Source organism: Rhodnius prolixus, unplaced genomic scaffold (genome assembly GCF_049639745.1).
Source record: "Rhodnius prolixus isolate KJV_2025 unplaced genomic scaffold, Rpr scaffold_14, whole genome shotgun sequence".
NCBI lineage: Eukaryota > Metazoa > Arthropoda > Insecta > Hemiptera > Reduviidae > Rhodnius > Rhodnius prolixus.
The window spans coordinates 3,412,661-3,433,678 of NW_027411594.1; the positions used below are offsets into that span (position 1 = coordinate 3,412,661).

The following is a 21,018-nucleotide window of genomic DNA, read 5'->3' on the forward strand; positions in this document are numbered from 1 at the left end:
CTTTCTCTAAATTAGGCAATTATGAGTCCTTTAAGTTTTCCTCAAATGATCGGGGATGTGGTCGAGAAAAAATCTCTTAACATTAATTCAGGGAATTTAAAAAAAAAAACTCAATAATCGATTCTGTCAAATGGCATTTGCGTTGGGCCGATTTTCTTAAACTTAGGACTCGAATTTTTAATGTAAAACGGGTTAACATCTAACTTCATTAAATAACCAACGCCTACCTCAGGACAGAATCCTCTCGTTACCGACAATGTTATGCAATTCGGCTGGGCTCCTAGGAAAAGAAAAGGAAGGGGCAGAAGTTGAACCTGGGTTTAATTTTCATTGGTTTTTGTTTTGTTCTTAAATCACCACTTTGGGGTAGATTCTAACTAGTAGTTCTCCAAGAACCGTGTGAAAAAAAAATCCAGGGGAAAGGTTAAAAAAATTATAGTGGTAGGCAATTATAAGGTAAATAGTATATCACATAACTAGTACTACGAGAAATCATTGCTTTCGAGAATATAAATTAGTAAAATCAAATTTCCAGTTGGCGGATTTTGTCTGAAATCATCGCATAAGAAAAGGTAAGAGTAACAACTCAAAATACCAAAATCTCGTTTTAAAGAATTTAATTTTACTAGAAGTAAGAGCGAATACGCTACAAAAAGAGGTTTATTCTTAGGAGGCTCCAATTCTCCAATATTTTGTGTTCTATTAAGAAAATATTTAAAACATTTTTCACTATAAAGTGTAGAGCATTTAGGTTTCTTTAATAAATGTAAAGTGGTTCAAAATGAAGAAGAAAAAAAAAAAAAATCATAGGGGAAGATTGTCAGGAAATAATGGAATTAAATCAAATAAATTAAAAACACTCATAAATATTTTACTTACAAATTACATTAAAAAAGATGCACAATAATTACTTCTTAAAGAATAAATTTTATATAACATTTATCAATAAAGATAAATCGAAAAGAAAAAGTAGTCTATGCTAATCTGTTTTAATTGTCAGACTGAAATTGCGATGTTTACTGCTAATTAATTATTTTCATGCAACAACGGCAATTTGTAAGCTCGAAATAAAATTTCTTTTAAATTAACTGATAAAAGTATGAATAAATTATTTTTAAAAACATATTTCTAGTAATAATAACATGAATAGACAATCAATCAATGAACAATCTTTGGAATAAAATAGAATAATATCTAGAGATCATTCATTCAATAATCAAATTGATGTAACTTCATTAGTAAGCTTATTAAGAGTATTAAACACGGCGATAAATAATGAAAATTGAGAATTGTTTTTCAAAGATCTTGATAAAGTCTCAGTTTCAGTCTTCTAAAGATGTAGGGTCGCTTATGTGATGAGTGTAATGTTGAAGACTGATATGAAGGTTAAGCGAGAAGTTGTCTGTGTCAGTAAGTTTAAATGTCTAGCCAGTCGAATTCGTGTCTTTTGCTCGTACTTCAATCCAGTTTTAGGTTTTACTAAAAAAAAAAATGAGAGTGTTCTTAAATTATTGTGAAAGGGAGAGACGAACGCGAAGAGATCTCATGAAGGCAAGAATATGGAGTACTGAGGGGCCATAAAGATGGGCATACTTTCATTGTTTAAACATGTTTAGGATGAATAGATTAGTATGACGTAGACGCAAGTAGAAGAGGTGATACATTAACCAACTTTTCAAGAGCTGTAACCATCAAATCAAGATTTAAAGTTGTATAAAGTTTCAATGATACTTATAAAAAAAGATAGTTGATATCTCGGAAGAAGTCGTTTCAGCTTTTCACTTCAAGGGGACATTTTGAAATGAATTGCTGGAGCTGCAAAAAAAAGAAGACGTAACTCAGTTTAAAAAGTATTGCTTCGCTATAAGTATTATCCGTAATAATTAATCCAGTTCGTCGAAAGAAAGATAACTCCTACATGATGGTCTGTACTTAAATATAAAATTAATTTGTTATTTTTAATTACCCTAGTACATTAATTAACTGATATAATTATAATTAAAAAAAGGGTACGAACCTTGGCTCATTATATTTTGAGGACATCCTGTTGGCATCTACAGTGAGAACAACTCCGGATTCTAGTTCTCTTCCTTTAAATAAAATATATTTTCAGAAAATTCAATTATAGATTAAAAAATTATAAATAATAATCCATAAAACAGAAAAGAAATGAAGACAAAAAATAATATTACCAGCTCTTTGATCGTCAGCCGTGTAAGTTTGCTCTAATCTGTTCATTGAAGTGGTTTCGGTGAGCCTCAGATATTTTGGGGTAGGAGAATCTAGCCCCTACAATTCATAAAAATAAATAAATAAATAATTGAAAAAAAAACAAGAGAAACTAGCTAGTATATTAAATAACTAATTCTCTAATTAGAACATTTAAATAATTATTCGATCCATAGTACCTGTAAAAATCTTATTGCTCTCTGTTCCCTTTTTTTCCTGATAAATTGGCCAATAATGATGACTGACAAAAGAACAGCAGGGCAAATTAATCCAATAGCAACTAGGGCTGTATATTCTGAAGGAGTTTCTGGAAAAAAAGAAGACATAGATAATTAAATATTCACTATTAAAGAAATTAAACATGAAAATAGAAACACAGCATCACGCAGTTTACTTAGTAATGAATATAAATTAATATGAAAAATTTCTATTATTATTGTACGCTTTAAAATTGACAGATGGGAGAGAGAGCGGTACACAAGAAGATCTAAAAGATCGGTTGCTACTACTTCAGGTGTTTGAGAGTTGGAAAAAGAATTAGTAATATGTAGAATGTAGAACTTCTACACTGAGTGATTGTATGTTGTTAAGAGCAAAATCAAAACGATCTCTGTACAAGTTAAGTTTGAGTTCGAACTGTTAAGCAGAGAAATTATGAAAATCCAGAAGTGATTAAATTTTGTGCTCTTACACACAATATTTTACTGAGTAGTATGCTATAGTTTTCTTGAAAACAGATCCATTACTTGAGGAGATATTGAGAGTCGAAATTTTTTTGGGTCATGGTTTTGCTGTTAAATTGGGCCCTTAAAACTCCCACAGTAAACAACAGATTATTCGTATGAAATTTTGTGTACATTACAACTAATGAGCCCAATTAGATCCCAGACGATATCTGTTGTTTACTGTGGGAGTTATAAGGGCCCCATTTAACAGCAAAACCATGACACAATAAAATTTCAACTCTCCATATCTTCTCAACTAATTGATCAGTACTCAAGAAAACTATAGCATACTACTCAGTAAAACAGAGTATGTAAGAGCACCAAATTTCATACCAATAACCTGTTGTTTACTGTGGGAATTATAAGGGTCCCATTTCACAGCAAAACCATGACCCGAAAAAATTTCAACTCTCAATATCATCTCAACTAATGTATCTGTTCTCAAGAAAACTATAGTATACTACTCAGTAAAACAGAGTGTGTAAGAGCACAAAATTTCATACGAATAACCTGTTGTTTACTGTGGGAATTATAAGGGCTTAATTTCACAGCAAAACCACGACCCGAAAAAATTTCAACTCTCAATATCTTCTCAATAATGGATCTGTACTCAAGAAAACTATAGCATACTACTCAGTACAATAGTGTGTGTAAGAGCACGAAATTTTATACGAATAATCTGTTGTTTACTGTGGGAGATAGTTCTAGGTCAAGGAACATCAATTAGTAAAGCTGCTAAAAAGCACCCACTCGCTCGAGTTATCCTATTGTACAAAGTGAAAGGTAAATCTACAGTCAGCAGACGAATGGAGCCAAGTACATTACTCTCCTCTGCGGAAAAGGATTTTTTTTTAGTTTTGTGGATCGCGTCCGTTGCCAGAGCTGGGTTTCCCATCACTAAAATCCATCTACTGATGAGTGTATGGCAACTTATTAAAAAACTAGATATTCCGAACCCTTTCAATAATAACCTATCAGGTAAACCTTGGTAGAAAGCATTCCGGAACCGTCATCCTATCATTGCAAGAAGAATAAGCGAACTGTTTCTTGAGCCAAAGTAACCAATACTAGTTTGAACGTTTTGTATAATGAAGTTTCTCGATAATTGAATGACGCAGATGCCTTAGAAGGTTTGAACGAAATTAAAACTCTCCGGTAGGATAGTTGTATAAGAGTTGATCGTCAATAACTGCATGTAAAAGCGTAATGTTGAAAAATATTACATTATTTAGGTATGCCAATTTAAAAACCGATTTTTATTAATTATGAATAAGACTGATTTTTTGTTAAAAATCTAAGTGGAACAGTGATTTAGGTATTTTGAATTTTTTAGGTCGTTTCAGGAATATTGTTGTCAATCACTGGTCCCACCCCATGTCAAGCACTGGTACCACCGAAAATTCGGTATGTCAATCACCGGGTCATTGAAATACTTTAAAAAAAGTAATAATTTTTGGTTGACATAAAAATCGAATTTACTGCTATTTAAATATTAATAATACATAATACAATCTAATGGAGCGGAAAAATAACGGAAGATATTCTAAACGAAACTCGAATTTTTTCTTAAGCTCTAAATTACCGGTCCCTTCACCCTATTTGTGTGAGTGCTTTTTTAAACTCATTTTTCGTAAAAAATAAGCGTACGCTTAAAAAAACCCTTTAGTCTGTTGTTTATTTTAAACTTCTCTGTCATAAACCTATTTATTTCAAACATTATTCTGAACAAAATTATTATTTAAGAGTTCTGAGATCTGAGTATATCTATACCGATTTAGGCTTGTAATTTTCTAACTGTAATACCGACCGTTTATTATTTGATAAACACTGAAATTATTGGGACTGAACGTTAAATAAAAGTCCGAATACTCAGTCCAGATCGCTCAAAAGTTCATGACAAAAAGGAGTTTTCGTTCTTTGGGCTTTTTACCAGCAAGAAGTATATTTACAAATGGATTTTTTTTTTGCCTCTGAAATTCCACATGTCCACAGAACTTAAATTATTAAGAAAAAAAATTCTTATACATAATTTTCTGTCACTTTTCTCTTTTATATAACGCAACAGCAATATCTATAAGGCATCTATAAGGTTGTTCAAGTTTCTTAATGTCATCTTTTAAACGATCTAATGAAAGGAAAGAAACCAAATTGTTTATTGATAACATCATCATCATCAATAATGTATGAAAATCTGTTTTATGAAATCATCAAACTACAGTAAAGTGAACTTTTATAAGAAATGTTATTGAAATTTCTTTAAAATATCGAAGTTTCTACTTTTTAAATTTAGGAAACAGGAAATGATTTGTAGGCGAATGAATCAAAAGTCATGCAATTATGACTGCTGAAACTTAAATCGATATATATATTTTTTTAAATGATTTAAGGCGCGTCAACATCTAAGGTTACAGACAGAAAGACAGAGAGACACACAGTCATTTTTATATATATAATATATAAATATCTAGAATAAAAGTTTCTTTTAAGATTTCTATTTCGAATTTAATTTTCTGATTTCGATGCATCTGGAAATTTATAGATTTAGAATGGGGAAAACTGGAGTTTTAATTGAGAGAAGTACAAGTAATTTAACTAAAGATTTAGCAAAAAATAAATAAATAAAAAGAACGAATTGGGTCCAGCAGATAAAGCTCCTAAAGAGCTTCATGGGAACGATAATGAATGATGATTAGAATGATAATGCGCAGACTTCTACATCTTTCTAGACCATGTTCGCAGACGAGAATACTCTTTGAGGGCGTGTAGAAAGAAAAGACTGCAGGATATCCTGCGCAAAGATGGCTTTAAAAATGTGAAGGTCACTCTAAAAAGTTTCTAGTTCGGTAAATGTAAGTGATAAGGGGGCCTAGAAGATAATTTCTTAATACGTAGATAAGAACCACTTTAAGTAACTATAATGCATGACAAATATCTGGTTAAATATGAAGGAAGAGATTAGCTCTGTAGTTAGTGCGCCGACTCCCATGAAATGTCGTTCGAGTTCAGAATGCTCTTAGATTTTTTTTTCTTCTTCTTCTTCTTCTTTACAGGAGCTACAGGCCGCCAGTCCACTAAAAAAAGCTCCAGTTGTTGACAGGCCTTAAAAAAACTTTTTTTGCTTTTTAATTTGCAGGAGCTAAATGACCAGAATCTGGTGCATTTCAAAGTCGCAAATTTCTCTCACTTGCAAAACCTTATTTTATTTTTCTGGTAGCGTGAATCCCACAAATTTTAAAGAAGCTTCTTATTCTTTCAGAATCTATATAAAAATTGTACTAGTCTTAAATCATCAAGCTTAAATTATGACTTCCAAGAACCTTCTTTGGTTTAAAAATTACTACTAAAAGAGTTGAGATCTCCCATATTTTTTTTTTTTAGATAACTTATAAACACGATAAAAAAAATCAAATAAGCAATAATACCATTCTTCGTTTTGGTGACGTCTAACTGTTGTGCAGGTACATCTAGTTTATTATGATCCACATCATAACGAGTACCTTTGGCAAAGTCATGTGCCAATGAATCCAAAGATGAGGAAATATTTTTCAAATTTTCTTCTAAAAGTTTCAGATGTACCTTGATTTTATCTATTAAAAAGAAGAAAAAAAAGTTATTCCATTTCAGTAAAACAATCCCAAAAAACAATTACTTAATTCTTGAAAATGGACTAGAACCGCAAGGCTTGATAATATCTTTGATTTTATCTGTCGTAGAATGAATATTTATTGTAATCGTGACAAATTTCAGACTTTTATCCATTATCAGAGATGGAATATTCAGTTTGATGTACAGTTCTCGACTTATGTATCTGTCTCGCACTATACTTGCTGACTCAGCTGGCTAAATTCACTCAGTTGACCGAGTCAGTAATATGAGGTATATGTGGACATTTCATACTTTTAATCTTACAAATAAACAATAACTAAATGATAGTTTTAAAGAAACACCCAAGTAAAAATAATGAAATTGAAAAAAAAAAAATCATATATGTTTCTTTTTTTGAAACCACATTCACGATTAGCGGCAAAACAAGTTGTGTAGTACGAGTACTTCCTGAGAATTGAAAATATGGTTGGCAAGAATTAATGTTGTTTTTTCCCCCAAACAATAAGCTGTAATTAAACAATGCTTTAGTACCAGTATCGTAAGATGTTTCTTGGTTTTTTGCTTCTGGTAGGTCAAGTTGATCAGTCGGCGGTTCCGTATTTGCTTTTATAACTTTTTCAGATTGATTAGCAACTTTTTCAAATTGATTAGCAACTTTTTCAGATTGATTAGCAACTTTTTCATCATATTTTTCATTGATCCTAGAAGAAAACAGCAAATTGGTTAAAGAATAATTTTTCGCAATAAGGAGTTGGGATAAACTTCCAATTATCTATTACATTTTGAAAATGTATTATTATTGTTAAGAAGCGGCCGAATGAGCTCTCTAATTCCCAATCCCAACCCCATCCTACAAAAAACCCTAACGACGGTCCTCCAGAAGAGACCTCCCTTTTTTCTACAATACCGTAAGCTCCATTTCTCCCAGCCATCTTTTGAGAGTAGACTTCTTCTTGTAATAAATAAACCTCCGTCGTACCGACCTAAGTAGAGACACAACCATTTTTTAAAGTCCTTTATCATTAGATTCTTGATTTATTTGCTCTTTTTACAAAGACAACTTTAGTAATATTTGCAATTTAAAAAAAGAGACGAGTATACCTATATATTCTGTACACTCTATGTCAAATTGGCAAAGGTGAACCAATTCATAAAACAAAATTATGCGAGACGATTTGCAAAGCGTTGGAGAGGTGAAATGTTTTCTTCAATTTGAAGGTTCAGCAAAAAAAAAACTTACTTTATCTAAATCACGAGACCTAAGGTCATGACAATTTACAAAAAATAAATAAATAAAAAATATACATATTACCATTCATTTTTAAGCTTTGATAAAGAAAATGAAATAGAGAATAAAAAAAAATACAAATCTATAAATGTAAGAAAATTAACTAACTTCAACGGTGTAGATAATGTTGTAGAACCAGAAGTACTACTACTACTAGTGGTGTTCTTTAAAGTCGCAGAAATTTTTGCTGAACTATCATTAGAACTTATAGCAATAAGGCTGAAATAGAACAAAATTATTAAAAATGATTAAGCAAATATTATAATAAACAATAATACATAGAATAAGCTCTAACATCACAGTGGCGCAAAAAATAATAATAACAAAATTGAATTATATAATTACCTAACATATCCTGGAATTGGACAACGACATTCAATTATTTCTTTATTATTTACCACCGTCTGTTTGGCCGTTTTACATCCTCTCCAATTCCAAGCCATATTATCATTCCATGAATGACACTTGAAAGAAAAATCACAAATAAATGAATAATAATTAAGTGAATAAAAAATGGGAGCTTATTGAGTAGATTTTCTTCAAAAGAGTAAACAGTTCATGTTTAAAACTTTCTCGAAAAAGTTAATAATTATTATTATTCTTACTTTAACTTCATTCCCTTGTGGGATTTTTCCTGGCCAGAGAGGTATTTTTATTACAGCCAGTGGTTTTTTAGTAGAATTGTCCACTTCTGGTTTGGATATTGAATCATTAATGTAACTATAAATCATTACACCATAAACGGCACTCCACCTAAAAAAGGCCATAATTAATATAAAATACTAATCAAAACAGATTTAATTTCAGAATATCTACTGTGATGTTATGGTAAATCCTAGTAAATTATGTTAAGTCCAGTCAGTTTCATTTCCACGAAAGAGTATACGATTATTATCATTTAATTTAATTATTAAATAATTATAGTTTTTCATGACATACTAATTAATTTCAACTGTTAATAATGTGAAACTAATAAACTTTTATTTACCTGTTTTACTATCTTTATCTCTAACTTACCTTCCAAAATATTCTTCAGATGAGTAATTAGTATTAATAGACAAGAGGTCGTCATAAAATATACTGGACGCAACACAGATTGAATCTGAACCTTTGTATTTTTCTAATAATGGTTTGGTTAAGATTAACTAAAAAAAACAAAAACAAACCTATATTACAGATAGAACTGGTCGGAGGAATTGATTCTTAATTAGCTAACTCAAAAAGAAAAGCGTTTACCTGCGCTGTAGAATTTCCACATTTATTATCACATTCAGTTATTTTTATCTCATGTTTGTTGCCAGATTTTCTTAACTTAATGCTACTTATTTCAGCAACTTTAGTCCCTGAAATTTAATTAAAAATACTGAAATTTCTTTTTGTTTTTTTTTTAATTTCTTATAAATTAAAGAAATGTTCTTTCAGAAATAATATTAGTTTATGAATAGAATAAAAACTTTTTATCATACTAGTTAAAACAACCTGGTTTTCTGTGTCCAGTAAATAGAAGTTTCGTATACCTAAATCTTTTCAATGATTTGCACAGGGCGTATCAGATTGACATGGCAGGAAAGGAGGTGATTGTACATTTCATTTCGACAAAAAAGTTCATATGCAACACAGTCGGATTTTCAATCGAAAAGATTGTTTCATTTAAGAGCATAAACAAATGCAATAATTTTCAAAATTAATTCCGAGCTGATAAAATAATGACTGCACAAAATCGCTTAACTCTGTTATCGTTTAAGCTACTTTTACTAGATTTTTATTTTAGTTCAACAGTTTTGTTTTGTGTTTGTTCATACCAACTTATAAGCTTACCTATAAACACAGACGGCTTTGCATCACCGAGTTCTTGACACAAATTATTTAGATATTCCGGTAAATGCTCCAATAACGCTGACACTTCTGATTTTAACATTGTTTCATTATTTGAAAATTGTTGTATTGCTAATGCTGAAGTTTTCATATAAGAACTTATCTGTTGCAAAGAAAAAGATGAAACTTTTTCAATAAAATCAATAAAGTTAATTTATCTAATTTTTGCAATTATGTACCTCGTTTATTTGTGTTTCAGTCTTTCTTCTACTTCTGGCAATGATTGACCTAAATGAACGTTTGATTCGAGGTTCTGCGCTTATATTGGAAGATTCACTTTCCTTATATTTATCTTGAAAACACAGTTTAATGAAGAATTTAAACAACTAGGTACTTTTAAAATTGTAATAAATTAACCAAATTAATGGATACTTTCTCAGTCAATACCTACCATTCTTCTGTTTGACAACACTTTGAATAGCGTCCCTGAATTCCAATATTCTTGACAATAGAGAATCAGAAATTTCTATCATTTCCAAAGCTGACACAGATAAATCTAAAAGCTGTACTGCAGTTGCTAAGCGCTGATAATTCTCTTGCATCCTATCAGAGAATGGAGAATGGAAGATTAGAGGTTGTCTTTTGTATCAAAGTTTGTAAAACTTTATTTGTGTAACCTATTCCTCAAAGACCTTTTATTTTACACTAAACGGTTTTATTTTCTTCATGCTTCCTTTAAGAATGCCAGCATTCTTTTTTTTTTTTTAAGTCACCACTAACAATGATACCCAAAGAAAAACAAATAACTTGGATGGATCATTACAATAATTTCGGGGGTGCATATTTCTAAATCTTGGATATTTTCACGAAACAATAACATATTGTGCAAGTATTATTCTTACATACAGTATAATTTGATTGAAACGATCATGCAATGGTCTCGCTTTACAGATAACTTTTTCCATCACAGGACCGTGAGATGTTTGCTCTATAAAAGCGAAAGAACTGAAAGTATCATACCCCTCAGGAATTTCTTTTAGTACGACTCCCACCAAGGAAAATTAAACAAAAAGACGATATACTTTAAATTGCGAATTTCCTTTTCATGAAACTTTTCTCAACCCACCGGAATTCATCTAAAGCATAATGCCAGGTCTTACAATGGAACATTAGGAGGATCCATGAAAAACTGAAGGCTCAGAATTCGGCCAAGTTTGAAACGTCCCAGAGACTAGCCAGTACAAAATCGTTGGTTATTTTTGAAAATATGTCAAAAATCTAAAAAATAAAATGATATTTCCAAAACTTTATTGTCACGCCTAATGAAGAACCGATTAGAAATTTTAAGATTTTGATCTTGATTTTTACAATAATAAAATAAAAATTGAACAATAAAATAAAAATTGAACAATTACATTTAAGTTATGGCTAATAGGTACTAACCTTTTACAAATTATAATTATTCTATTGGTGAGAACGTTACCAATCTGCGCTGAAGTATTTGAAAACAACTGCTTTGTTGCTGTCTGATTCAATGCTGTTCTCAGTGCTTCAACTATTCCAAGTGCCTCTTTGTAACGAAAGCTGAACAGCTGCTCCTTAAAATCGCTAACAATTGAACTAAAAAAAACAATTTTATTTCTCTAATCTTGCATATTACTGTGACGCTAGAGTGCAAATGAAAACTTATCATGAATTCAGCATGTTTTATGCAACAGATTAAATACAAACTTCAATCGTTCTGGATCATATGTATTTGTAGAATCCACTTTAACTTCTGGTCCAGTAACTATCCAGCAATTTCCTTTCATATTACAAATATTTACTAGTGCTTTCAGTTTGCCTACAATGAAAATAAAAACCACATTCAATAATTTTCAAGATCTGTTCTATCCAAAGAACAAAAGTTAAAGAAAACCGTGTTCAGTACAATAGACTTCTCACGAACGTCAGCAATAGTTTTAAAGAGAGCAGCACGTTACTTAGAGAATGTGTTTTCTTCCGTACAAACTAAAGTTTTATACAAACTAGAGTCAGGATTGGAAGACATTTGTCTTAATTTAAAGAAGTATCGCTACAACTTATGAAACGCGAATAGTTTTCTGAATTATATTTCCCCATTTTCTGTAAGTGAATAACCTTTTCAAATTCGTACGTTGGATGGAAACTTAGACTGAATTAAAAATGAGTGTCCTAATTTTCAATCAGTATAATCTGAAGTGGGTAAACAAGTTTTTCAGCGGGAGTTCAATCCAAATAAAAACGCTAAGAAAGTAAGAGGTTGTGCAAATCGGAATCATTTTGCAAACCGTTTTTTTTTTTTTTGTGGTCTTGATGTAGGTCTTGACACGAGATCAAAATGACGGAACTACATAGTTTCCTTGGGAGATGAAGAAACAAGAACAACTAAATAAAATATGTGAAAAACTTGTTTAGTTATATACTAGATGTTTTTTAAAGTCGTATAAGACTAAAGATTCATAAATGAAACGTTTGAAAAATATTCTAGTTTAAGATTCGCCACTGCCACCTTCAATTAAGGGGCAATTTTCAATTTCCGAGTAAAATATTTGCGACACTTATAGCATAATAGAAATTATTTCTTAATTTGTTCGCTGCTATTTTGAAGAAATTAAGTTTGAAGTGTGGTTTAAGCTCAAATCAGAAAATTATGAACTTACGAATATAACAATGTGAAAGTAATTGCCTATTTTTCAGGCGAGGCTTAACGTTTAACTACCAAATTAGGTTTCGTTGCGTTAGATCTATAAATAAAAAGTAGCAACAAGCTACACTCAAACTGGGAATCTCCCACATACTATTCCGAACACATAACCAATATTCGATTTGCCCACGATCACTCGTACAAGCATATATTTTTCGAAATTAATACGTCTTAAATAGACGGAAGTAGATGATTTGAGTTAATTTATGTTTAAACCATAAAGTTATTATAAAAAATCAGTTCTGAAAAGACAAAATTACCTGGTGGTGCAAATAAACTAGACTGTGGTTCAAGTGAAGTAACCAAATAGATCTCCTTATTGCCCAGTAAATACCCGTAGCTGTAAATGAAATCCTTGGCGGCAAGTTTCCTTTCATTTAATTTAAAGGTAAAATCTGTTTTCAATGCAACTCCTGAGGTAGGTTCCACCTAGATATATTGTTTTTGTTTTTTTTACACTATCACCCAATAAAAGTAATAACAACAATAATTAAATTTAATTACCATCAAAGAGTCCGTTTGCATAATTCCAATCATAGGTACAGTAAATGTTACAAGACTTTGGGCGATTGGGCCACAGTCTACGGTGACTCTAAACTTGTATTTAGCACGGTATTGTAGAGGCATTATTCGGAGTACAATATTTGAAGATTTAGGCTTATAAGGCGTTCCTTGCAGTGTTTCATTTGGAACCTATATGAATAATTGTAATCAATAAAGTATCAGGTAAAGTTTTCAATATTTGATAGTTTATGTTCAAAGATAGTTTGTATAGAGGTTTGGTCTTAAGATTATTACAAGCCCAGATTATTAATCTCGACCCTGCTAATTTAAATAGATTTTCTTAAAGATTCCAAGTAAACTGAAGAATGATTTTTTTCTCCGAACAGTCGAAAAATAAGCAATATCAACCAACCACTTCATAGTAAGAAATAGGAAACGAGTAGTAAGTACCGCCTCTCACCGAGTTCAAATGTCTGTCTTTATTTCCGTGACTGTGACGTACGATGAGGAACAGGGCAGGTTTTTTGGAAAGGTTCTTTAAGATTATTGAAACTTCTCTAACATTCTCTTACAAATTTGAATGTCAAGTAGGGCTACAATTATAACTCTTAATCCAAAAATATCTCCTTTAGATTCTTCCACAGGAAAAGATTTTCCTATACCCCCAAGGGACACATGTGTTCCTACGTACAAACCATGTGCCCAAGCTCTAGATAGCCTATGTGCAGTTCTGCTTGGAACCATTAGGATAACGGCAGATTACGCAATTACTCTTTTCCAAACTCTTTTGGTAACTTGATGAACAGATAATAGAATATTCGCTTTGAATTGAACTGAAAATGATATCTTTTGTACACTATAAAATTCCAATAAAATGTTAACTGTAATTTTTAAAGAATGTTAACTTATTCACCTTTCTACTTAGAATAAAAAGCTAAAAGAAATGAATGTACCATTATGAACCAATTGGAATCGTATACACCTTTTCTTGTACTGGATTTAAATATAGTTCTTAATTATTTCAAATTAAGATTCATAATTGCATTTTAACGTTCATTGAGTACAATAAGGGAAATTGTGAAATTAAGTTTATTTTGCGAGTGTATAGTCTTAACGAAATAACAACGGAAACTATCAAACAAATAAGTATTGATTAAAACTACGAGATGGCCAATAATTTACCAAGCTTTATCCTACATCGAACATTTATTGGAGACAAAATGTATTTGGACATGAGCCATCATCGATATCAATCATCCAATTATGTTTATTTTCTTGAATGAAAAATCTATGTTATAAAACAATAAATCTATTGTATAAAAAGTTAAATGCTGACCTGTGTCTGTATATGTTTATCATTCGGACATACTGTTCCAGTGGCCGGTAAACATCTGACCTCTATGCGACAATCAGCAATCAAATCGTTTACAGATATCTTGACTACACTCTGTCCGGAGTTGGATAATGTTGGAGGTTGTGTAATTCTTATGATTGGAGGTTCACCTCCAACTATTATCAGAAGGCAATCTGCTGAAGAGGAATATCCTCCCGGCAACGAAGCTTGAACATGAATGTAGTATCTGTTGAAACATATTGTGTTAGAAATTGGCTATAATAACGGTGAATTAAGAGAAATATTTGGTATAAAAAAAATCTTGCGCGAGCACTCACATCTCATTCTCTTACTGCAATTTACATAATTAAATTTTCTTGTAAGTTAGAATTTATACCAAAAGATCGAGTCTGTTCGATCCTCGAAAAGATGTGCGGCCCCTCGCATATAAGACTGACTAAAGGAATGGCCAGAGTCCATTGATTGTTCTTTGAATTATAAAACGCGAACACCACGTTAAATAAACCTCTTATATTAGGAGTGATTTACTTTCTGATATACTATTTGCAACAAAAACTTATAAAACGGAACACTTGAGAATATAGTCCCTTCATTAAATACCTGCCAACAGGAAGACTGCCTGCATTTAGTCGAAAACTTGAAGATGTAGTTTCCAATGAGTTAATAAATTTGCCTTCTTTTCCTGGCACAACACATGGACTACCATTATAAGCTAAGCAAGCCCACTTGAACTGTAAAACAGCTTGCAGATATTATGACGTTGACTTACAATAACGATATGTTAATTAATAAATATTTTCTTAAGCTAATAAGATATTTACATTAACGGAAGATGGTAGGAAACCTCCTAAAACGTAGGTGTCTATTATTATTTTATGTCCTGTACCAAACACGGCTTCATCAAAAGGTAGCAGTATTTGAAAATCATCAATTACAGTATTAATGTCCATTGCATTCTAGAAAGTAAGAGAATTTAAACATCAATCTTTTCGGTAAGGTGGTGCTTAAGGTTGAAGGATTTCGATCGCTAAGAAACAGTCAGGACTCTAATTTGACTAATCGAAAGCTAATATTCAGCTTTCTGCGATTTTTCGTTTTTGAGATATTTGGTAAACATACACAGACCGTTTTCAGATTGAAAAAAAAAATCGGAGGATCTTAAAAGGAATTTCCTGATTTATTTTCTAAATAAAAAGTCAATTTTAAAAAAGTATTAAATATTATATAATAATAAGCAATTGTTTTCAAGCTTTTAACCTACCTGTGCCACCAATTGGTCACCATTGAAAATATCCAATGAAAGACGATAATTCGAATTAGGTGACAACGACTTGTCAGCAGTGTAAATGGGACCTCCGTCCACATTTGATAATTCGTCTTCACTACCAGCTGTCATTTTCCATAGATACTAAAAAGCAGAAAAATTGTTTTTAATAATCTGTGCCAACTATTACGTTTTGTTACAAAATAAGAGAAAAAAGATAACAAATGTTAACGAGAGTTATTTGTACAAGAGGGAGCACAAACTTTCCATCCATTTCTACAAATCCAGGATTCTGCAACAAGAGCTAGGTTTATCTCAAGGTTGAATTACATTACTAAAAAGATAAATGCAGGTTCCCTACTCAAGTATGATCGATCTTGATAATAAGAATTTATTATCCTAGGGCAAAGAAGAAGGGCTTTTATCAACAGCAGAAACTTAGTTTTTAGAAAACATGATGGTATTAAATGAGGATAAACCAGAAGGATTAGAATTAAGTTTGAGCAAGAATTTCGTAGAACTACCAGGTACTTAGGTATCGTCCGAGACCTTTGAACATTCATGTGAGAACCATATTGAGAAGGCAATAGGAGGAGTTATTCGAGTTATCTTTTTTATTCAAAAAATTAGCAAAGGTACAGGATGTGGATTATTCCATTGAATTGTTCCATTCACATCATGGTCTAGCTTTGCAGGGAGGTACCACTTTACATATTGACAAGGTTTTCAAACCCTAAAAAAATGACAATCAGATCATGTTGGCTCACCACGGTTATTGTTGTGAATGAAGCATACTACAGTACCCAAGCTTTTTCAGACCATGGTTTTTCAGTAGTTTTCGATTTCTTAACTGTATTACAAGAAATAAAGTAAACGGTTAAAATATCTTTTAAGAACTTGGGAAAAATAAATAAACTTTTTAAAATAACCCATTTGAATTAATAAGAATAATACAAATTTAGCATTTTACAGTTTCTTGAATTTTATTTATTTAAGTCTTGAAATATCTCTTAATCAGTTCAAGAATAGTTTGAGCAAAACTTTGTAATAAAAGTATTCACGTCTTATTAATTTTTTACATTTTACCTCTTTTATTAATTTTTCTTTATCATACTTACCTTAACCGACTGAAGTGACCTCTCTGAACATTGTACAAGTGAAGCCTGATATGTTGGCAAAGCATTCCAGCTGACACGTCTTGGCCCTCTGAGTATGACACTTGTTCCTTGATCATGGCTAACTCTAATTATTTTATTTGCTGTCACCATTTTATCGTCTAAAAACGTAGTAGCCTTCAGCTGGTAATCAATACCTGGAATCAGCTAATAAACGTTTGAATTAGTCGAGATCTCTTTTTAAAAAAACTGGCAAAAATTTCAACTTGAGTTAAAGTATTTCTTTCATTTGTTAACTTCTTTTTGATTATTGAATGCTACTGTTTAGTAACTGGTTGAACAATGAAGAGGAAGATCTACGTCGGGCTGCTGTAAGAAGATGGACAACAAGGCTGAACGGAAAAGTTATTAAGGAGATCCGGTCTCCTTGGTTCAGTTTTTTCTTTCTCTTACTACACTAGATAAGAGGAAGTATAGCGGTCAGTTAAAATTCCTGATTTCGAGTTTTAACCGAAAGTATCCGTTTAGAGATACTCTGACTCCTAAGAAGTCATACTTCGAGTAAATTGAAGACTTTCACTTTTTAGTCGAATTTTAATTTCAAGGATTCAATTATGAAAAACTATGAAAGTCGTTTAACTATTTACCCCAGATTCTTTACCACAATTGTTCAATTATGGAGATGTTATCAACAATACTAACCAATGAAGCATTAACGTTTACAGTATTCGGTGAATTTCCACGCCAAGTACGTTGCATTTCTCTAAGACTGCGCCATAACATGAGATTTAGACGTTGCGTTTGACCAGGTGAAGTAGCGAACTTCGATGACAGCGATGTAATGTAAGACAATGACCAAACAGTGCTCTGTGATTCGGCGGGCACACTAAATTCAGCCAATACATTCGGGCAAATCAATGAAGGGCCAGTTATTTCCAGAATATCAGATTGTTGTTTTAAAAACTAAAAACAAGTAACAATATCAATTATTTTATTGTATAAAGAAGAATATTTTGTTTCAATTTTAAACAAATAACCACCTGGTTGGATTCATTATAAGTTAGAGACATTAATCTTACAGAATCTAACTGTACTACGTTGGGTGTTGCTTTCACAATTACACTGATAAGTTCTCCAGCTTTCAGAGTACTATCTTGCCCTAATTCTACGTGAATCTCATTCGCTAAAGTTTGACAAACAGCACCTTAACAGAGAAATTAATTTCAGCAAAGGTAATATAAATCGTTATCGTTTTAAATCGGAATCGACGCTTATCAGACGAGTATTAAGGTTACCAAACAATATTGATTTTAATGCAAAATTATGTTATTTATTTATTTTTCATAATTTGAAAAATAAGGAGAGGTTATTTATATTTATACATTAATGGCGTTAAAATTTGAGAATTTTTGTTAAATAAAGAAATAAAGTACCTTACCTGTACCATATGATGATGGATTACTGAACATTGTTATACAATCCTTCACAGGTTTCACATTTTTATTAAAAGTGACGATAATTTCATTTTCTTCTTTATTAATTACTGCAGATAATACTCGTGCCACTGGAATGACAACTTTCAATTCTACTGTTTGAACTAAATTTCTGGAAAAAATTTAAGAAATTCATGGTAAGTAATGATGTCGAATGATAATTATTTCAATAGTAATACGAGTAAGCTCGTACTTATATGATGGTGTGGTGTTCCGCAAGAACTCTCAAGGTGAATTCAGAGAAGATGAATGAATGGTCATCTACAGTGCATGAATAAGGTCAAGTTCGATAAAAAAAAAAAAACTTTGGAAAAGATTCTTCGTCTGGAATATGTACTTTGTTTCGTTAAAATTTGTTTGTATGAAATTTCAGCCTAAATATAAGAGATGATTTGACTGTGACATTAGTTACAACTATTATCGACAGAGGCAAATAAAAAGTTACACTGACTATTTGAGTTACATGAATAACTTGTACTCGTAATTATACTAATTATTACGTTAATAACTTTTCTCTAAATAGCTGCTTTTTCCACCACTCTTCTTGTACTTCGACAAACTTATTTTTTTAATTTTTTTATAAGAATTAGAGAAAAAAAACTGTGACTGTGTCATGGACACGGCCGTGTGTTGTACGTGAATACGTTTACATAACGGGTTATATTTTTTATATAAAATATTTTTATTTATGTATTTAGGATGAAATCAAGGAAACAAATAATTACTGTGTTACAATATAACTTTATTAATTATAGGCCTGTGATACGAATTTTACGTTCCCGACACAGCTTGACTCGGTCATATGGTGTTTTATTATTACCATTCGATTGTTCTTGAGAAGCCCTTTCCAACCGTATACGATCTCTGTATTTGGTTTTGGCTTTTCGATGCGTGTAGGCCGACATTATATATTTTTGATAATATTTTTTTATTCTAACACCTTATTATATTCTCTGTCACTATTTTACACTAATGTTTTATATACAATCGATAGATTGTGACGACAGCTGACGATTAAAACTTAAACGAACATCGTTGCTTCTCCGAGTCAAAAGTTATACTAATTGCAATTCTCGATACGCAGCAAAATGATCTCAAAATTGCGGCGCTTCCCTCTCCACCGCGTGCGATGCGTCACAGTCCTCGCTTATTGTAATGAATTCTTTGATCCTTTAGCTATCCAGTGGTCTAATTTAATTTTGGATGTAGACGATAGATTCGAAACTATAATGCCAATCTGTATCTCTCGATTTTGTTATCATTAGGTTTTTTGGATTGCCTCCATATGATAGCAAATTTAAAGACGTATTCACGTCAAAAATGTCCCAAAAATCGTAGAAGGTAAATGAATCCAACTCTTCAAAGAATAGCCATCAGACGTGCAAAGTCCAAGATCTATTAATTGTTATTTATGTGGAAAATATTGCTCAGACATTTTGTAAATATTACATTAAACTGAACACACTTTCCACAAGAAGAGCAACAACGAAGAAGTTCTCTATACTCAGATCATTCCGACGTGTTTCCAGTTATCAACCAGAAATGAGTCAACTCAGTCGAACCACTCTGGATAAAGGATGATCTTGAACCTTCTGCAGCGTTGCGGAAAATATATACTTCCAGAAATCTTATACAAAATCAGTGGTACAAAGTCAGGAAGTTGCAAAATAAACAAAGAGATAAAGGTCATTATGTTTTGTATGTCGAACTTAAAACATCAGTAATGAATTAAACTTTTTTTTTCTTTTTTTATTCCCATTACTGCATGTACGTTGAAAATGATAGTAATAATAGTAATAGAAATAATAACAATAAAGGTTTAAACCATATCTCAAACAAATGATCAAGATGACCCGGTTTTTCGTGCATTTCCCTAAATTATTTCAACTAAGAAATTAGTAGATTCTACAAATCCCTCTAAAGTTAAATAACATCGTTTCAAGTTCGTGTAATTAACGCTTCAATGAACTTCTAAATACAAGCTCTAAAATAAAAACGTCCTAAAATATTATATCCTTGAAGGAGGCATCTTTCTTGTCGTCCAAAGTTGGCAACGTATTTCCTCCTTTTTTGGAAAATTCTCTATTTTTTTTTACAATTTTCAGGAAGACAAATCTAATAAAGTCTGATCAGATTCAAGATAGTTCTTTCGATTTTATATTTTCTGCTTTAATTCGAGAATCGTCTAGAGACTACAGTAAATAACAACAAAGAAGACGGAAGTAAGTTTACTCAGATCGAACTACACTATATTAACAACTTACAAAGCTTCCTTACTGTACGCCACTCCTACATTGAGAATCCCATCAGATTTCGGCCATAAATTATCACATGTAACTTGTGAAGATAAGGAATTTCCTTGAATATCATTTGACCATGAAGTGTAAACAATTTTGTTCATCATTTTACCAAAACATAATAATTCTGATAATGCGTATATGTTGGCCACAGTAAGGGTAATCTGTAAAAGAGAAAAAAAATCAGTTCTTTTATACAATTTAAATTAAAGAAAGATATTTAATAGATATAGAAATTAATAGGTACATTAACCACTCAAACTATCAAATAGCTAGCCAGCTTGGAATTTCCTAACTGAGTCCTGGCCTTCCTGACTTTCTACATAACATTACGACTGATTTTCAGTAAAAATTAAAAATAAAAATATCAACCATTAAAAAATAATAGGTAGTTATTGTCTCCTTTTAGATAGTTAATGCTTTGAAACATAATGAAGCTATTTAAACACCAGTAAGGCACTGGAGCGAAGCGATATATTCATCAATTCTGATTGGCATTATAGTAAATATAATTCATTACGATTAAATACAAAGTCATCTCGAACGAAAAATTTATAGCACGAGTTTCTCTGCTAGGCTAACTTCAAGAAATATTCCGTTATT

General features: G+C 31.5%; 1 protein-coding gene across 4 annotated transcripts in view; it reads right to left on the reverse strand.

The window, feature by feature from the left end:
• LOC141451660 (uncharacterized) overlaps positions 1-21,018 on the reverse strand; it is a 47,875-nt gene that overhangs the window by 18,814 nt on the left and 8,043 nt on the right. For 3 of the 4 annotated variants that reach the window (XM_074123148.1, XM_074123146.1, XM_074123144.1), the window contains 27 exons: positions 20,383-20,579; positions 18,064-18,230; positions 17,666-17,829; positions 17,328-17,588; positions 16,629-16,832; positions 15,508-15,654; positions 15,068-15,202; positions 14,847-14,977; positions 14,229-14,472; positions 12,893-13,081; positions 12,649-12,817; positions 11,395-11,506; positions 11,107-11,283; positions 10,115-10,266; positions 9,903-10,015; positions 9,667-9,826; positions 9,085-9,191; positions 8,866-8,993; positions 8,454-8,601; positions 8,194-8,312; positions 7,957-8,067; positions 7,092-7,261; positions 6,377-6,541; positions 2,409-2,536; positions 2,193-2,289; positions 2,018-2,090; positions 856-1,815 (listed from right to left, as the gene is read on the reverse strand). In XM_074123148.1, the coding sequence (XP_073979249.1) occupies positions 1,779-1,815; positions 2,018-2,090; positions 2,193-2,289; positions 2,409-2,536; positions 6,377-6,541; positions 7,092-7,261; positions 7,957-8,067; positions 8,194-8,312; positions 8,454-8,601; positions 8,866-8,993; positions 9,085-9,191; positions 9,667-9,826; positions 9,903-10,015; positions 10,115-10,266; positions 11,107-11,283; positions 11,395-11,506; positions 12,649-12,817; positions 12,893-13,081; positions 14,229-14,472; positions 14,847-14,977; positions 15,068-15,202; positions 15,508-15,654; positions 16,629-16,832; positions 17,328-17,588; positions 17,666-17,829; positions 18,064-18,230; positions 20,383-20,579 (4,005 nt within the window). In that variant the 3' untranslated portion in view covers positions 856-1,778. Of the gene's footprint in view, positions 1-855; positions 1,816-2,017; positions 2,091-2,192; positions 2,290-2,408; positions 2,537-6,376; positions 6,542-7,091; positions 7,262-7,956; positions 8,068-8,193; positions 8,313-8,453; positions 8,602-8,865; positions 8,994-9,084; positions 9,192-9,666; positions 9,827-9,902; positions 10,016-10,114; positions 10,267-11,106; positions 11,284-11,394; positions 11,507-12,648; positions 12,818-12,892; positions 13,082-14,228; positions 14,473-14,846; positions 14,978-15,067; positions 15,203-15,507; positions 15,655-16,628; positions 16,833-17,327; positions 17,589-17,665; positions 17,830-18,063; positions 18,231-20,382; positions 20,580-21,018 lie in introns of those variants that run through there. The other variant, XM_074123145.1, reaches the window with a different exon arrangement.